Raw genomic sequence first — 12978 nt, 5'->3', positions numbered from 1 at the left:
ATTTTAAAAAGAATAAATCTTAATTATCTTTGTAATTATAATGATCTATTCGTTTACTTTTGAAAATAATAAATAAAAAGAATCATAAAACAGTACGAAGTTTTAATAATGATTATAAATAATTTTAAAATAAAGTATTTGTGTTCCCTGTTTAGGCAGTTTATATCTGTGCTCGGCACCGAGTGCCAGCCGTAGCATTTTCCAAGATGGCGACTACTCCATTACACTCTCACATTCACTAGAAAACAATAAGTTAAATAAATAATGCTTACTTGTTTAAGCTTTGAATATTTCTAACAGTTAAAAGTTAGTATTGTATAATTTTTAGTGATTTATTATAATATGTGTGAAAATGACCTGAGGCGCCGGTTATATTTATATTTTGAAGTTGTTATTTATATTATAAAATTTAGTAAAAATGGTTTTGACAGTTATTCTTTGGCCTAAATGATCAAAATATTGCTTACATTCATCATAGAAGGCGTTCTATTAATTGTTATTCTATATTTGACTATATAGGTTTGATTTTTAACTAGGTATGAAATATTTACACCAAGTGCATGTAAAGAGTTTAAATACTAGAGAGTTGTGATACTTTATATGTTTTTGTTGCAATTGTCAAGTTTTAAAGTTTGGTTAAAGCATAATATTCCTTTTCAAGTTTTTTGCTATGATTGTAATTTGTGGCCTTGCTGAATTGGTAAAGCAAGATATTTGTACATAGAACTAATATCTAAAAATCCCATAAGTTCATGATTTCCAAATATTGGTATATGTTGTGAAAAACTACTTGATGAAATGATATTCTTATCAATTATATGCTGTATAAATAAATGATGGACGTAACATTCTACAGACAACCAACCATTTGATTGTACGATCTTTTCTGGAGTTGTACCTGTTTTCAAGCAAGAAAATATCCCCCTATTCTTACTTTTTTGTGTTATTGGCTTGAGAATTTATTGTTTATCCTTATAATTAACCAGTCTTTGAGAATAGTATTCTTTTTTTTCAGAATAAAGTGTAAACGCAGCCATAACATAAAAAGTGATGTTCTCTTAGTGAAAAAAAGATGATTTGGAACTGCATGTCAAAATTATATTTATTGTTCTGGAGAACGCCAGCAGCCTGGAATCAGGCGTGCTAAAGTTGTAGCACGCCCCCATAGTTTTTCTTCAATTTTATTCATTACTACAATCATAACAGGTTTGTTTACATAAATTACTATTCATTAAAATATTTTTCTATTATGTTGTCAGTATATAATCACACAACCGTCCCTGAGATACCCTAAGGTTGTAAGGAGGGAGATTTGTAGGAAGTTAACCTTTTAGGATTTTACCCAGCAATAAACTTTTAATTTTTCCTCGTCCATGCGTTTGAAAGAACATATTGAGACATACATTTATAACTTATTACAATATAAAGTATGAATATCGTTTTTCATGTAAAGTTCCCAAGCTAAATATTATATTTTAGCAAAATCCCCATAAGGCAGGGGTGTATATTCTGCACAAGATTATTTTTTTTTCCCTGCTGCAATTTTTTTATATTTTTTCCCCTCTAGTTTTTTCCAGCAAGGAGAGGATGAAATGCAAAAATATTTCCAAAACTCTTTATTTTATTCATATTATCCTCCTTCCCACATATTCTTTTAATTTTTTTCGCCAAAGAGGGGAAAAAATGCTTGCAGATCTCTTAATTTTTACATTTTTCCCCCAACCACATATTTTTTATTTTATTTTTTACCCCTCTCAGCAGGGTCAAATTTGCAGAATATACACCTCTGTAAGGTTAAAAAAAATTAGCTATCAATACTGCATCTTTTTAATACCGCCCCCTTTATTTTTTTCAGGACGCCGTGGTTATGTCATCAGGTCCGGGGGGGCAGAGGATAGTTCCTACCCCACCCAACGGATCCGTGATGGTGGCGAGGCCGCAACAGATTCAGCCTCCGCAAATGCTGGCTAATGGTCAGATAGTTCGTACATCAGCTGGTGGCATGATAATGGGCGGTCATCGGGGCGGGCCTATGCCTACACAAGGAAATATACCGCAACCCATCATACGTCCCGGAATGTCAATGGTAAGTTTTGTAATTAAGTCCTGAAAATTTCTTAAATCATTATTAGTCTTATGAATATTCATTGTAAAATATTATGATTTCATTTAAAAATGATTCAGGTGCCTAGCTCCGGTGGTGTTGCTGGTCAAAATGTTGTCATACGTCAAAATGGATTACGGCCTGGTCAGCCAGGAACCTCTATCACTGTGCCTTTAGCCACTCTTCAGTCATTACAGGCTGGTCAGGGCATTCCTACCGGCCAACCAGGCCACCTGCTCGTCAGAACAGAAACAGGACAGTATCAAATATTGCGAGTTGGACCCCAGCCTTCCAGTACACCTCAACAACAGCCAGGTGGCCCGACCGTGGTCACATCTAGTTTTGCCCTTCATTCACAACCTCAACCACAGCAGCCAACTGTTGTGCGAACTGTAACTAGTACAATAGGTCCTCCCGGGCCCGGTTCTGTGATAAGCTCTAACATGATGGTCAGACAGAACGGACCTATAAACCCAGGCCCTGGGCCAGGACCACAAATAGTGAGACCAATGACTTCTAGTTATCCTATAGGTGGAGCTGGTATCAACAACAGTAGTGCACCCGGTGTAGTTGCTAACAATGCAATTGTTAGAAATACCCTAACCAGTGTTCCATCTTCCACACCTCCTCTTTCTCAAGCACCTGTTATGGGCCCAGCCTCGGCAAGGTAAACTAATTTTTTTTTATCACACTGATCTAGTTGAAAAGGGAAAATTGTAAGTATCAGTAATTTAAGTTCAAATGTAATTTGTACCCCTGTATGCACAAGAATCATTATCTCCAGTAAGGAAGGGGAAAAATGTAAAATACTTTGAGAACTATTTTATTCATATTATCCCCCCTTTTACACATTTTTTTAGTTTTTTTCACTAAGGAGAGGGGAAAATGCAAGAAAATGTTTTCTATTCTCTTAATTTTTACATTTATTTCCCCCACTTATTTTTTATCCCCCCCCCCCCCATAACAGGGTCAACCATACAGAACAGAATATGTTATCTATAATACAAAGTAGAACGATGTTTGTTTGTCTGTCTATCTGTCTGTTTGTTTGTAAAGAAGGATCTCGCTAACCGCTGAACCGATCGGGTTCTCCTTTACAGGGTAGCTTCTCATAGGTCCCGGGAAGGTTTATAACTATTTTCTTGGGGGGTGGGACACCCCTAACCCCCCCTAAAAATGAAAAATACCCCCCCACACAAAAAAAATTATTTGTTTTAAATCTAAAACACAAAAAAAAGTTTGATAAAACCTCTTGGGCCAAAGCCGCTAGTATATTATATATAATATACCCCTGTAAAGGGAAATAATAAAATAAAACGAATTAATACTTTTCCCGTTTTATCTATATTTTTTATTCCTATATTGTAGATATTTTAATCTTCCCAACATTTATGAGTTATAATAGAAAAATATTGATATATAAGTTATTTTTCTAGTGCTAACAACAGCATGGGCCAGCAAATGACTCCTGATACTGCCAAAATCAAATGTAAAAACTTCCTGGCAACCTTGTTGAGACTGGCCAGTGATCAGCCAGAAAGTGTCGCCAAGAATGTTAGAGCTTTGATTCAGGTATCATGCATTATTCATTTACTAAAAAAAACAAATAATGAATTGGAATTGGAAAATAGACTGTACATTCATTGTCCTTTCCATCTTTGTATTTTTGTCACGACCCATCAAATATCATGAAAATTGCTCCAGCTTGAATACCATAAATAAGTTTGAATATTTTAGGGTCTAATAGATGGGCGAGTGGAACCTGAAGATTTTACAACAAGACTGCAAAAAGAACTTAACTCTTCTCCCCAACCCTGCCTTGTTCCTTTTCTCAAGAGAAGTCTCCCTTATCTTCAGCAGTCTCTTGCCTCTCAGGAGCTTACAATTGAGGGTGTGCGACCTCCGGCCATGTCACAGGCAGGTAAGTTGCCGCCTGCTGTTTCAACTGCTATACATCAGCAAACACAGCAGCAACCAATTTTACAGCCGCCACCAATAACCTCTGCACCTGCGCCACCGCCTGTCCGGATGCTGCAAACTGTTAAACCTCAGGTTCAACAGCCGCCGCCGGTATCGATGGGGCGGCCTAGGATTGTACCAACTGTTGTTTCTACGGCGGCGCCGACACTGACGTTACCGAAGGTGCCGATTACAACTTCTTCTGTTCCTGTGATGCCCGCCGTGACAGTATCGTCAATCCAACCGCCAACATCAACAATAAACCGTCCAGGTATAATACTTTTATAACTCATATCACAAAAGCAGGATTTCAAGCACAGGACGTAGATGTAGATAAAGTAGTAGCCGGCCCGGTATGAAGCACATGTTTAAAATAAGATTATGAATGGTACTATTAATGAAATTTGGAATTATAAAAAAAAGATATCGTATTTACGTATTTTGTCACACTAGCTTGTAGCTATGCTAAATTATTTAAGACTATTTTACTAATATACATATATATTTTAGTGAGTTTTAGTAGCTTGACTCGTCCAGACTTCAGCATGCCTACTCTACCACCGGTAATTCATTTTCATAATAAAGAAGTTATTTACCTTATCGAAGAGAAAAGTATTCTCTATTTTTTTTATTGATTTTTAGGGTGACTTCATTGGGACACCTGCCATACTCGGCGAGGTTTGGGTAAAAATAACGGGCTCTTAAGATGTAATGATTCAAGTCATAATGTTCTTGAACGTGGAGCAGCCCTTTAAGTGGCCCTTGTGGCTATTCAGAAGTGTCTCAGCCTTCTCTTGACGACTTAGGTCCAAACACTAAGAATTTATGGCTAATCAATCAATGAATTATTTTGACAACGGTCTTTATTTTTAGAACTTAAATATAAAGCATCCTGTGCCGCCTTTACCTGGTGTAGTAGCTATGAGAGAGAAGAAATCTAACAACAGTTACTCTGCTGCTGGGGACGATGATATTAACGATGTAGCCGCCATGGGTGGTGTTAACCTTCAGGAGGAAGCTAATGTAAGTTTGTTTGTTTGTGTAGTTTAGAACATGTATAGTTTTGTCGACCGTAAAAAAATATATGTTGAACAAGGATTACCTTCAACATTCAGAAAAGCGAAACTCCACAAATGAAAAGTCTTGTAAACGAACATCGGCTAATTGTTTGTGAAATCATCATGCAAAGTAAAGTATAATATCATTTAATGATTCTTAGGGGGGAGGCGGATGTGCCACTTTTTTTAAACCAAAAGTAAAAAGTGCTTGATCTTAGCCCATAAAAGAGTTAAAACTCTAAAATTCGGCACAGCAGTTGCTTTTGTGGAGAACGATATGGAACTGTGAAGAAACTGCGGCAGAACCGCCGCTCCCGCCGAATTTTTTTTTTTGCCTTTTTTTCGCCAAATTAGACAGTTCTCAATCATCTGAAATAAACTTTTTTTCTTATAAAAATTTCCGTTATATTTTCACGTGACACTTGTAATATTTCAATCATGTCAATATTAACAAAAAGTTGCAAGTGTAAAATCTTAAAGTGTCAAGTGAAAATATAACTAAGCGAAATTTTTATGAAAAATAAGTTTATCTCAGATGATTGAAAATTGTTCCGCCACCGTTTCTTCACAGTTCCATATTATTCATCACAAAAGCAACTCCTGTGCAGAATTTTATAGCTGTAACTCTTTTATGGGCTGAGATCATGCACGTTTTACTTTTGGTTTCAAAAAGTGGCACTTCCGCCTCCCCCCTTTCTATAAAATCTAAATTAAGAGCTAGAAAACAAAATCCCTAATAAAATCGATTAAGAAAACAGTAAAGCCCAGTTATTATCTATTACCAAGAGGCTAAAGACTTTGTTGCAATCAATAAGTTTATTTTGATATTTTTGATACCAAATATTGTATGTTTTAGTCCATCCTGGGAACAAGTGACAATGTCGGAACTGTGATACGGTCCTGTAAGGACGAAACCTTTCTACAAACTGGCCTTCTTCATCAGAAAATATCAAGAATCTGCAAAGAAAAGGTTTACATTGAATCATATGATATGTTTAATGTTGCTGACTTATCATGTATGTATTGTATAGGGATGTGATACAGCCCACGAACGAAAAATTAATGTTTTTTTTTTGTAAAACGTGAAGCTCAACTAAAAAATACACTACATTGACACAAGTACCTTTGGGGCGTTTTCCCTCAATGTTCCCTTTGAACAAAAGTAATTTTCCCCCTCCTTTATTTTTTAAAAAATTGAAAATAAGGTCGATGTGGTTAGTTTTTCATTTGATTCTTTTACGTTATGTTGGTTTATATTAGGCAATTGGTAGCCCCACGGGGTGACGACACCGCAGGTTTAGGCCCAACTGGGGTCAGACAAATGGAAAAAGCTGACACCGCTTATTTGGAACTCAATTAAGGATGGGTGGTTTCAATGCTCTACAGGAGTTTTGATGGAAATCACCACCTTCTAAGAGCACAATATTAAATAATGCTTTTTATATCAATTAGGGTTTGGATGCTCCACCTGTTGACGTGATAACACTGGTGTCCCACGCCACGCAGGACAGACTCAAGACCCTGGTATCCAAGCTTTCTGTCATTGCGGAGCACAGACTAGATATTATTAAAGCCGAGGGACCTTATGAAGTCACTAGTGTAAGTATCTTTCAATTCTAGGGGGGTTTAATAAAGTGGGGAGGGGGGGGGGCACTTTTTATAACCAAACCTATAAGTCCAAATAACTCTACCAAACAAAGAGTTACTGCACTGAAATTTTGCATGACATTCGCATTAATGGCATACAATGTGGAACTGTGACGTAAACTATGGCTTAATTTTTAATCAAACATAGATAATTGGGACACTCACCTTTGCTGTAAAACAGATTTGATCACTCTGGAGCAATCGTCTAATTAGATTAAGTTGTGTACTATCATTAATCATTTATCATAGTAACGATATATTAATCGTGTCAGTATTTGATTCTCTACAAATATACATTGGCAACTGGCTCTATTATTCTTAAATCGAAGCCCTTGCAGCTTATTGCCTTCAACCTTTTTAGTCTCAACAAATAATCTATTAAGATCTACTTCTTAGTCAAGAGTAGTAAGAAAATCTGCGAAATATACTAACTAATCTTTTTTTACAGGATGTTAAAGGTCAGATCAGATTTCTTGAGGATCTGGACAAAATGGAGAAAAAGAGACAGGAAGACATGGAAAGAGAAGCTTTGCTCCGAGCTGCTAAGTCCAGGTATGGATTACAACAAGAATCTTTATGTCCATTAGCAGCAAACTTGGAAAGAAGAATTTGAACAGAGATATATGGGACAATGGGCTGTTTATTACACTAGTCCCTTAAATTTTCAAATAATTTTTTAATATTCGTTGGCTTAACAACTTTTATAACTTAAGTGAATTTTGATTGGTTGATTCATTAAGTTGAGTGTTCAAACGATTCAACCAATTATTTCAATTTACATAGGGGGTAATTTTGTGTATCCTCATTTGGGATGTACATTAATTTACGGCCATTGTCTTATCCCTTTAGATCCCTGGAATTTAAAAGTAACAGACAATAAAAGAGAAGATTGTGACGAATATGAGAATTTATAGAGATCGGAGAAAATTAGAAGACTTATGTATTTTCTTTTAGAACGAAAACAGACGATCCAGAAAAGGAGAAAATGAAAGCCAAGGCGAAAGAATTACAAAAAATGGAGCAAGAACAACAAAGGTAACACATATTATATGTTGATATGTCCTTTTAAGATCTGAAAAACAGACCTTTACACATTAAGTAGCCAAGGTTTGTGTAAGATGCAATCTAATCCAACTTCTTACCACAGGAGGAAATTGCTGGGAAACCCTCTTGCACGTTTTTTATCCTATATTTTTTCTTGTACACATACAATATATATTATCCTTAAGTTGTTAAATTATAAAATTACTAGTGTAAGCTCTTCTAGCATCTAGTGGCAAAAATTAAATAGCCCAAGACCATCCAGGAAAAGAAGCTTCCATAAAATGCCAAATGGATAACTCAATTGGTTCAGTAGTAATCGAAATCTTAAGCTACATATATACTACTTTTATGTAATAGCAAAATACGGTCTACTAATCCTTGAAAGTAATCCTAATACCTTGCAATAGTGATGTCAAGTTTATATCAACATATGCCCAAAACCTTATCGCTTGCTCTCGTTCGTGCATAGTCCACTTTGATTCGGCATAAAAAATATGTGTATTTATTATTTAATGTTTTAGGCATTCTGAGGCGAACGCAACTGCTTTGGCTGCCATTGGCGGAAGCAAAGCCAAAAAATTCAAGTTTGACGAGCCCAGCAAACCAGGGAGCACGGTTCCCATGAGACCAAGAATAAAGCGGGTCCATCTTAGGGACGTTATATTCTTGATGGAACAAGAGAAAGAGTTACGAAACAGTCAGTTATTGTACAGATCGTACTGTAGTTAAAAGTTCCTCAATACTAATTTTATTTTTTACTAAATCCTAATATCAGAATCATTTGAACCCCAACCTTCCATATTTGTCCAATCATCCATCGTTTCTGGAATGTGAGAAAAATTCAAAAAGTGAAAAAATATATTCTCTGTTAAATTGTTAGTCGAATACCTACCTACCACCACACCAACAAGAAAAGAAATAATATAATAGCATTAATTATTATTTATTATATATTAAACCGTGATCCAATTTTGAATCTAAACAAATGATTTGTAAAAATTCTTAATGATTTTAAATTTGTTTATTATAAATTAATCTTTTAGGGGCGTAGGGTTTTAATCAAAAAACTTACATATAAAATTCAAGGTAAGAAAAATGTCCATGCGTAATTATACATGAAATTAAATATGAAACTATTATATCAAATATTGACACCTATTTACTTTACAGAATCAAAGATATTTTAGATTTTTTTCCAATATTACCAGGAGTGATATTTTTCTAAAGAAAAAATGTTATGCTTCCATTTTTTTTGTTCTCAACTAAAGTTATCATAATTGTGACTTGCAAACGTTGGAGGCAAATATTTTTTTTCTGCAGATAAATTAACTTTCCTCCCTGCGTAACGAAATGTTAATTTTCAGTGGCGTAGCTACTTTTTAATTAGTAAATGTCCGTCCGTATGACACGCAATCATAGAACTTAATATTTCCATTTCTTCGCAGCACCATTTTAACGCAAATAAAAATAAATAAATCAGAAAATCTTTGATAATCTAATTATGGTGCTATGCTTTGATTAACTCATTACAAACGAATGTTTTTATTCCACAAGATTTTCTCTTCACTGTTTTACAGCTTATTGTTCTTTTACAGAATTCAAATGCTGCGCAACTCTTGGACAAAACCGACCTTGTTTTTATCAAGTTTAATATTATGTATATAGGGGAGACAAGTTAAGTGTAGAGATCACGATATTATAATACCTTTTACATTAAATAATCACGATAAAAAGCTTTTTAAAATCATATACGGCTTACTATACCTTAAAAAGGAATCTATATTCTATGCAATAGCCTAAAATTCACTGAAAATAAAGGGATCTGCACATTGATCCTGTCCCCCTTTTTACATGATTTTAAATTCTGTAAGTATCCTTTTGATTAAACCCAAGCCTGGTAAACAATGTATAACATCTTCAAGTGTCCTTAGTCAGCAGTGCAATTACAACATTTTTTTCGTCTATTCTATTGTTATTTATAAGGAAGCAAGTATTTTTTTTTTATTGTTTTATTTCAATTTTATAGTAATAGTACCTACCTAAAAATAGAAGGGTAATTTTTTTTTGAGGATAAAGGCTTTAAGAGTACATAGAAACACTTCAGAAAGCTTATCCTTACTAAAGAACTTCTTACTAGACCCAACTGAAAAATTGCTACAAAAAATTTATAGGATTTGTATTTTAAAAGTAATTTGTAAGCTTTAATTGTAAGACTACTCTAGTACTCATAAATAGCGTGGTTTTGACGTTTAAGAATTATTGAGGTTCTTGTTTAAAGATGCTCGAAAATTCCTTTTTCTAGGAAGCTTTTATTAAGTTTTCAGCTTTCTTGGATGTTTCTAAGATGTCTCTCTTATACCTTTGTTTTTAGATCTATAAATATTTGAAATTTAAGTGGACAACAAAAGTCATATTAAATACTAGGATATGCACATGAAAGGTGGATCTTTAGATTTGAAACTACCTTTATATCTTTACCGTCTCGGTCTTTTTAATAACTTGGTTAATATATTCATATGACGATCTTAAAGACTTAACCACCGAAAATTGAAGCTTACAAGCTTCGCTTGATTAGGAACCTTTTTTCTAATAAATTTTAATACCCCCACACCATTTTATTGAAAAAAAAATACCTAAATTTTTATCTTTTAATTAGAAATACCTGCCAGATTTAAAAATTAAAAATTGAGCCAGTCATCATGCATTTTATACAATATACATACATCAATTGGACATTCAATTTTAAAAATTGTAAAATTAAAATACTTTGATTAATTGTTATTTTAAGTCTTATTTTAAATTAATATTATTTTACTTGGATCATTAGGGTTAGTTTAGTTATTTGTTAAGGGCGTTAGGCAGATTGTAATTTAATTATCACCAATAATTTACGTATTAGATCCTTGTTACATAATCACTACACACACATACTAACACCATGCACTGTTATGAATCTGTTTTCTTTACTTAAAAGATATTTACACCTCTCAAGAGCTTTTATTATTTTATTTACTACACAACTGCGGTTTCAAGAGAGAGATGTATTATCTTTTGAATAAAGGTTTGATGTTTGTGTGTTTGTAAAGAACTATTATAATTATTATTATAAGATAAACCAATGTACCTGAATTAGTGAACTAAACTATTACTATTAATTTGTGTGTGTGTGTGTGTTTACTGCACAATTTCTGTATGTGAGTGCATGTGTGTGTCCTAGGAACGTGTGAAAACAAACACCCATCAGCCGGATATTATGTACATTAGTCCTTACTGAATTCACTTTAGTAGAATAATTTTGAATAAATCCTATTAAATTCTTAATTTTTCCTGTATTTCTCCATGATTTGTTACTGGACTAATGGTTTAGTATTGGCTTGCTGTGTTATGTTCCACTTCCAAACAGTGTACTTAATAAGATGTCCCATATAATGTGAATGCCTCAAATTTATCTTGAAATTAATTGAAATTTATTTTCAAATAAAGCTTACTTTAAAAAATATTTTAAAACCTATATGTCGAACTACTCTAGCAATATTTTCTTTAATATTAAAACATGAAGAGACTTTGATGAATGGGTCAATTTGTAGCAAAATTTGATTAGGGGATTTTATAGCCTCGTTGGTCAAAAATGTATTAATTTGGTGCATTCACATGAGTGGGTATTCGTCGACTTCTCTTGGCGTGATCAGTCACAAGTAATCCTTTTATTTATTCTTCAATTTAAATGTTTCAATTTTTTTCAAAATAATAGATAAACTTCAACTCAATCGAAACTAAACAAAATATTGTTCACAGCCAATATCTAAAATAGTTTGCTTAAAAATTTAAATATTTTTATGAGAGTTAAAGGTGAAAAGGATTACTACAATAATTTTTATTTATACAAGGCCTTTTTTTGCAAACTTGGTTTAAGTTTTATATATTGTTGATTATTGCCCGGGCTCTTAATTCTATTAAATAGGAACTACTGTAACCACTGTGTAGTTTCTACGCCACGTTTCTTCCTTGTATTTTTTTGCATTGCTAAAGAAAAGTCAAATAAATTCTTAACTATGTATTCTGATTGTTTTTGTTTTAATTTTATACATAATTGTAGTAGCTACTACCATAATAGGTTCTTAAAGTAAAAGATTGAACAAGGATGACAATAAATCCAATTGTAGCAAAGCTTTTAATTCTAAAAGTACGGAGAACAGTTAAGCAGGTGTTACTGAAATTTGAGCATAACAAACATAACATAGTGAGATCGATAAATTTTTTCAGAAAATATGAAGATATTATAACAAGGGAAAAAGTATAAAATTGTTGATAATAGCTAAAAATAATTTTTGGTAATTATTATAGAATTGCTACGTTTTCGAAAACGGACCTTAACTAGTATATACAGGAATCAGAATGTAAAGTCAAAAATCAAATACATGTCTAAATTATCGACAAGGCATACAGACCGAAATGATAGAAGAGCCTCGCTTTTAAAATCGCTGATGTAAAAGATTTTTACACTTTATTCAAATATTATTACAGAAAAAAAGAATATAAAAGAGGACTATCAAGTGATTCTTAGCATCTTCCAGCATTGACCCATAGTATTTTTTAGTAAATATACTAGGTTTATGTTTTATTTTTGCTTTATCGACTAAAAAGTTAGGTTTCACCTTGGTTTTATAAAAAACAAGGATGACAACATCCATAAAAGCGAAGCACTGAAGCGGTAGGACAAACGGACATTAACACTTGTATAGTATCTGAACTGAATAATCAGAATTTAAAAGTATAAGAGTCGAAGCAAAATTGTAAATAAATTTGTTGAAAAACTGCTTGAAGCAGGATAATGTTTATGGACATACTTACATTTTTGGACTTGATTATAGAGTTGCTTCGCTTATAATATTGTTCTTTGTTGTCCTAGGAATCAATATACCAAAAATCAGATCAAACGGATAATAAGAACACTTGAAAATTTGTTGTTAAAAAAGTAGAAAAATCAACATGTTTAAAATGGACGTACGGACATTCTGGTAATGATTATAGAGTTGCTACGCTTTCTAAACCGTACCCAACTACTACAGGAATCATCATGCAAAGTTTGAAATCGATAGGACAATTCTAACATGCCTAAATTAACGAATAAAAGCTATCTATCTCGGACGGACGGACGTACGGACG

General features: G+C 33.5%; 1 protein-coding gene across 22 annotated transcripts; it reads left to right on the top strand.

Annotated features, from left to right (window-relative positions):
- The first annotated feature begins 161 nt into the window (after window positions 1-161).
- LOC145315924 (transcription initiation factor TFIID subunit 4-like) lies at window positions 162-11867 on the top strand. Of its 22 annotated transcripts, XM_080156088.1 has the most exons (16): window positions 162-1206; window positions 1856-2086; window positions 2185-2771; window positions 3541-3676; window positions 3842-4334; window positions 4574-4626; window positions 4937-5086; window positions 5978-6091; window positions 6574-6720; window positions 7217-7320; window positions 7723-7803; window positions 8334-8898; window positions 9408-11067; window positions 11180-11242; window positions 11469-11507; window positions 11700-11867. In XM_080156088.1, the coding sequence occupies exons 2-12, from the start codon at window positions 1868-1870 to the stop codon at window positions 8539-8541; spliced, it is 2292 nt and encodes a 763-aa protein (XP_080012214.1). In that variant the 5' UTR covers window positions 162-1206; window positions 1856-1867; the 3' UTR covers window positions 8542-8898; window positions 9408-11067; window positions 11180-11242; window positions 11469-11507; window positions 11700-11867. The 22 variants fall into 22 exon arrangements, with proteins under 22 accessions (XP_080012214.1, XP_080012218.1, XP_080012206.1 ...); XM_080156092.1 differs by having other exon boundaries at window positions 10874-11067; window positions 11469-11867; XM_080156080.1 differs by having other exon boundaries at window positions 11469-11867.
- Window positions 11868-12978: the final 1111 nt, after the last annotated feature.

The sequence above is a fragment of the Acartia tonsa genome, chromosome 4, assembly GCF_053477335.1.
Source record: "Acartia tonsa isolate MP-2025a chromosome 4, ASM5347733v1, whole genome shotgun sequence".
NCBI lineage: Eukaryota > Metazoa > Arthropoda > Copepoda > Calanoida > Acartiidae > Acartia > Acartia tonsa.
This window is presented reverse-complemented; position numbering and strand designations above follow the sequence as displayed.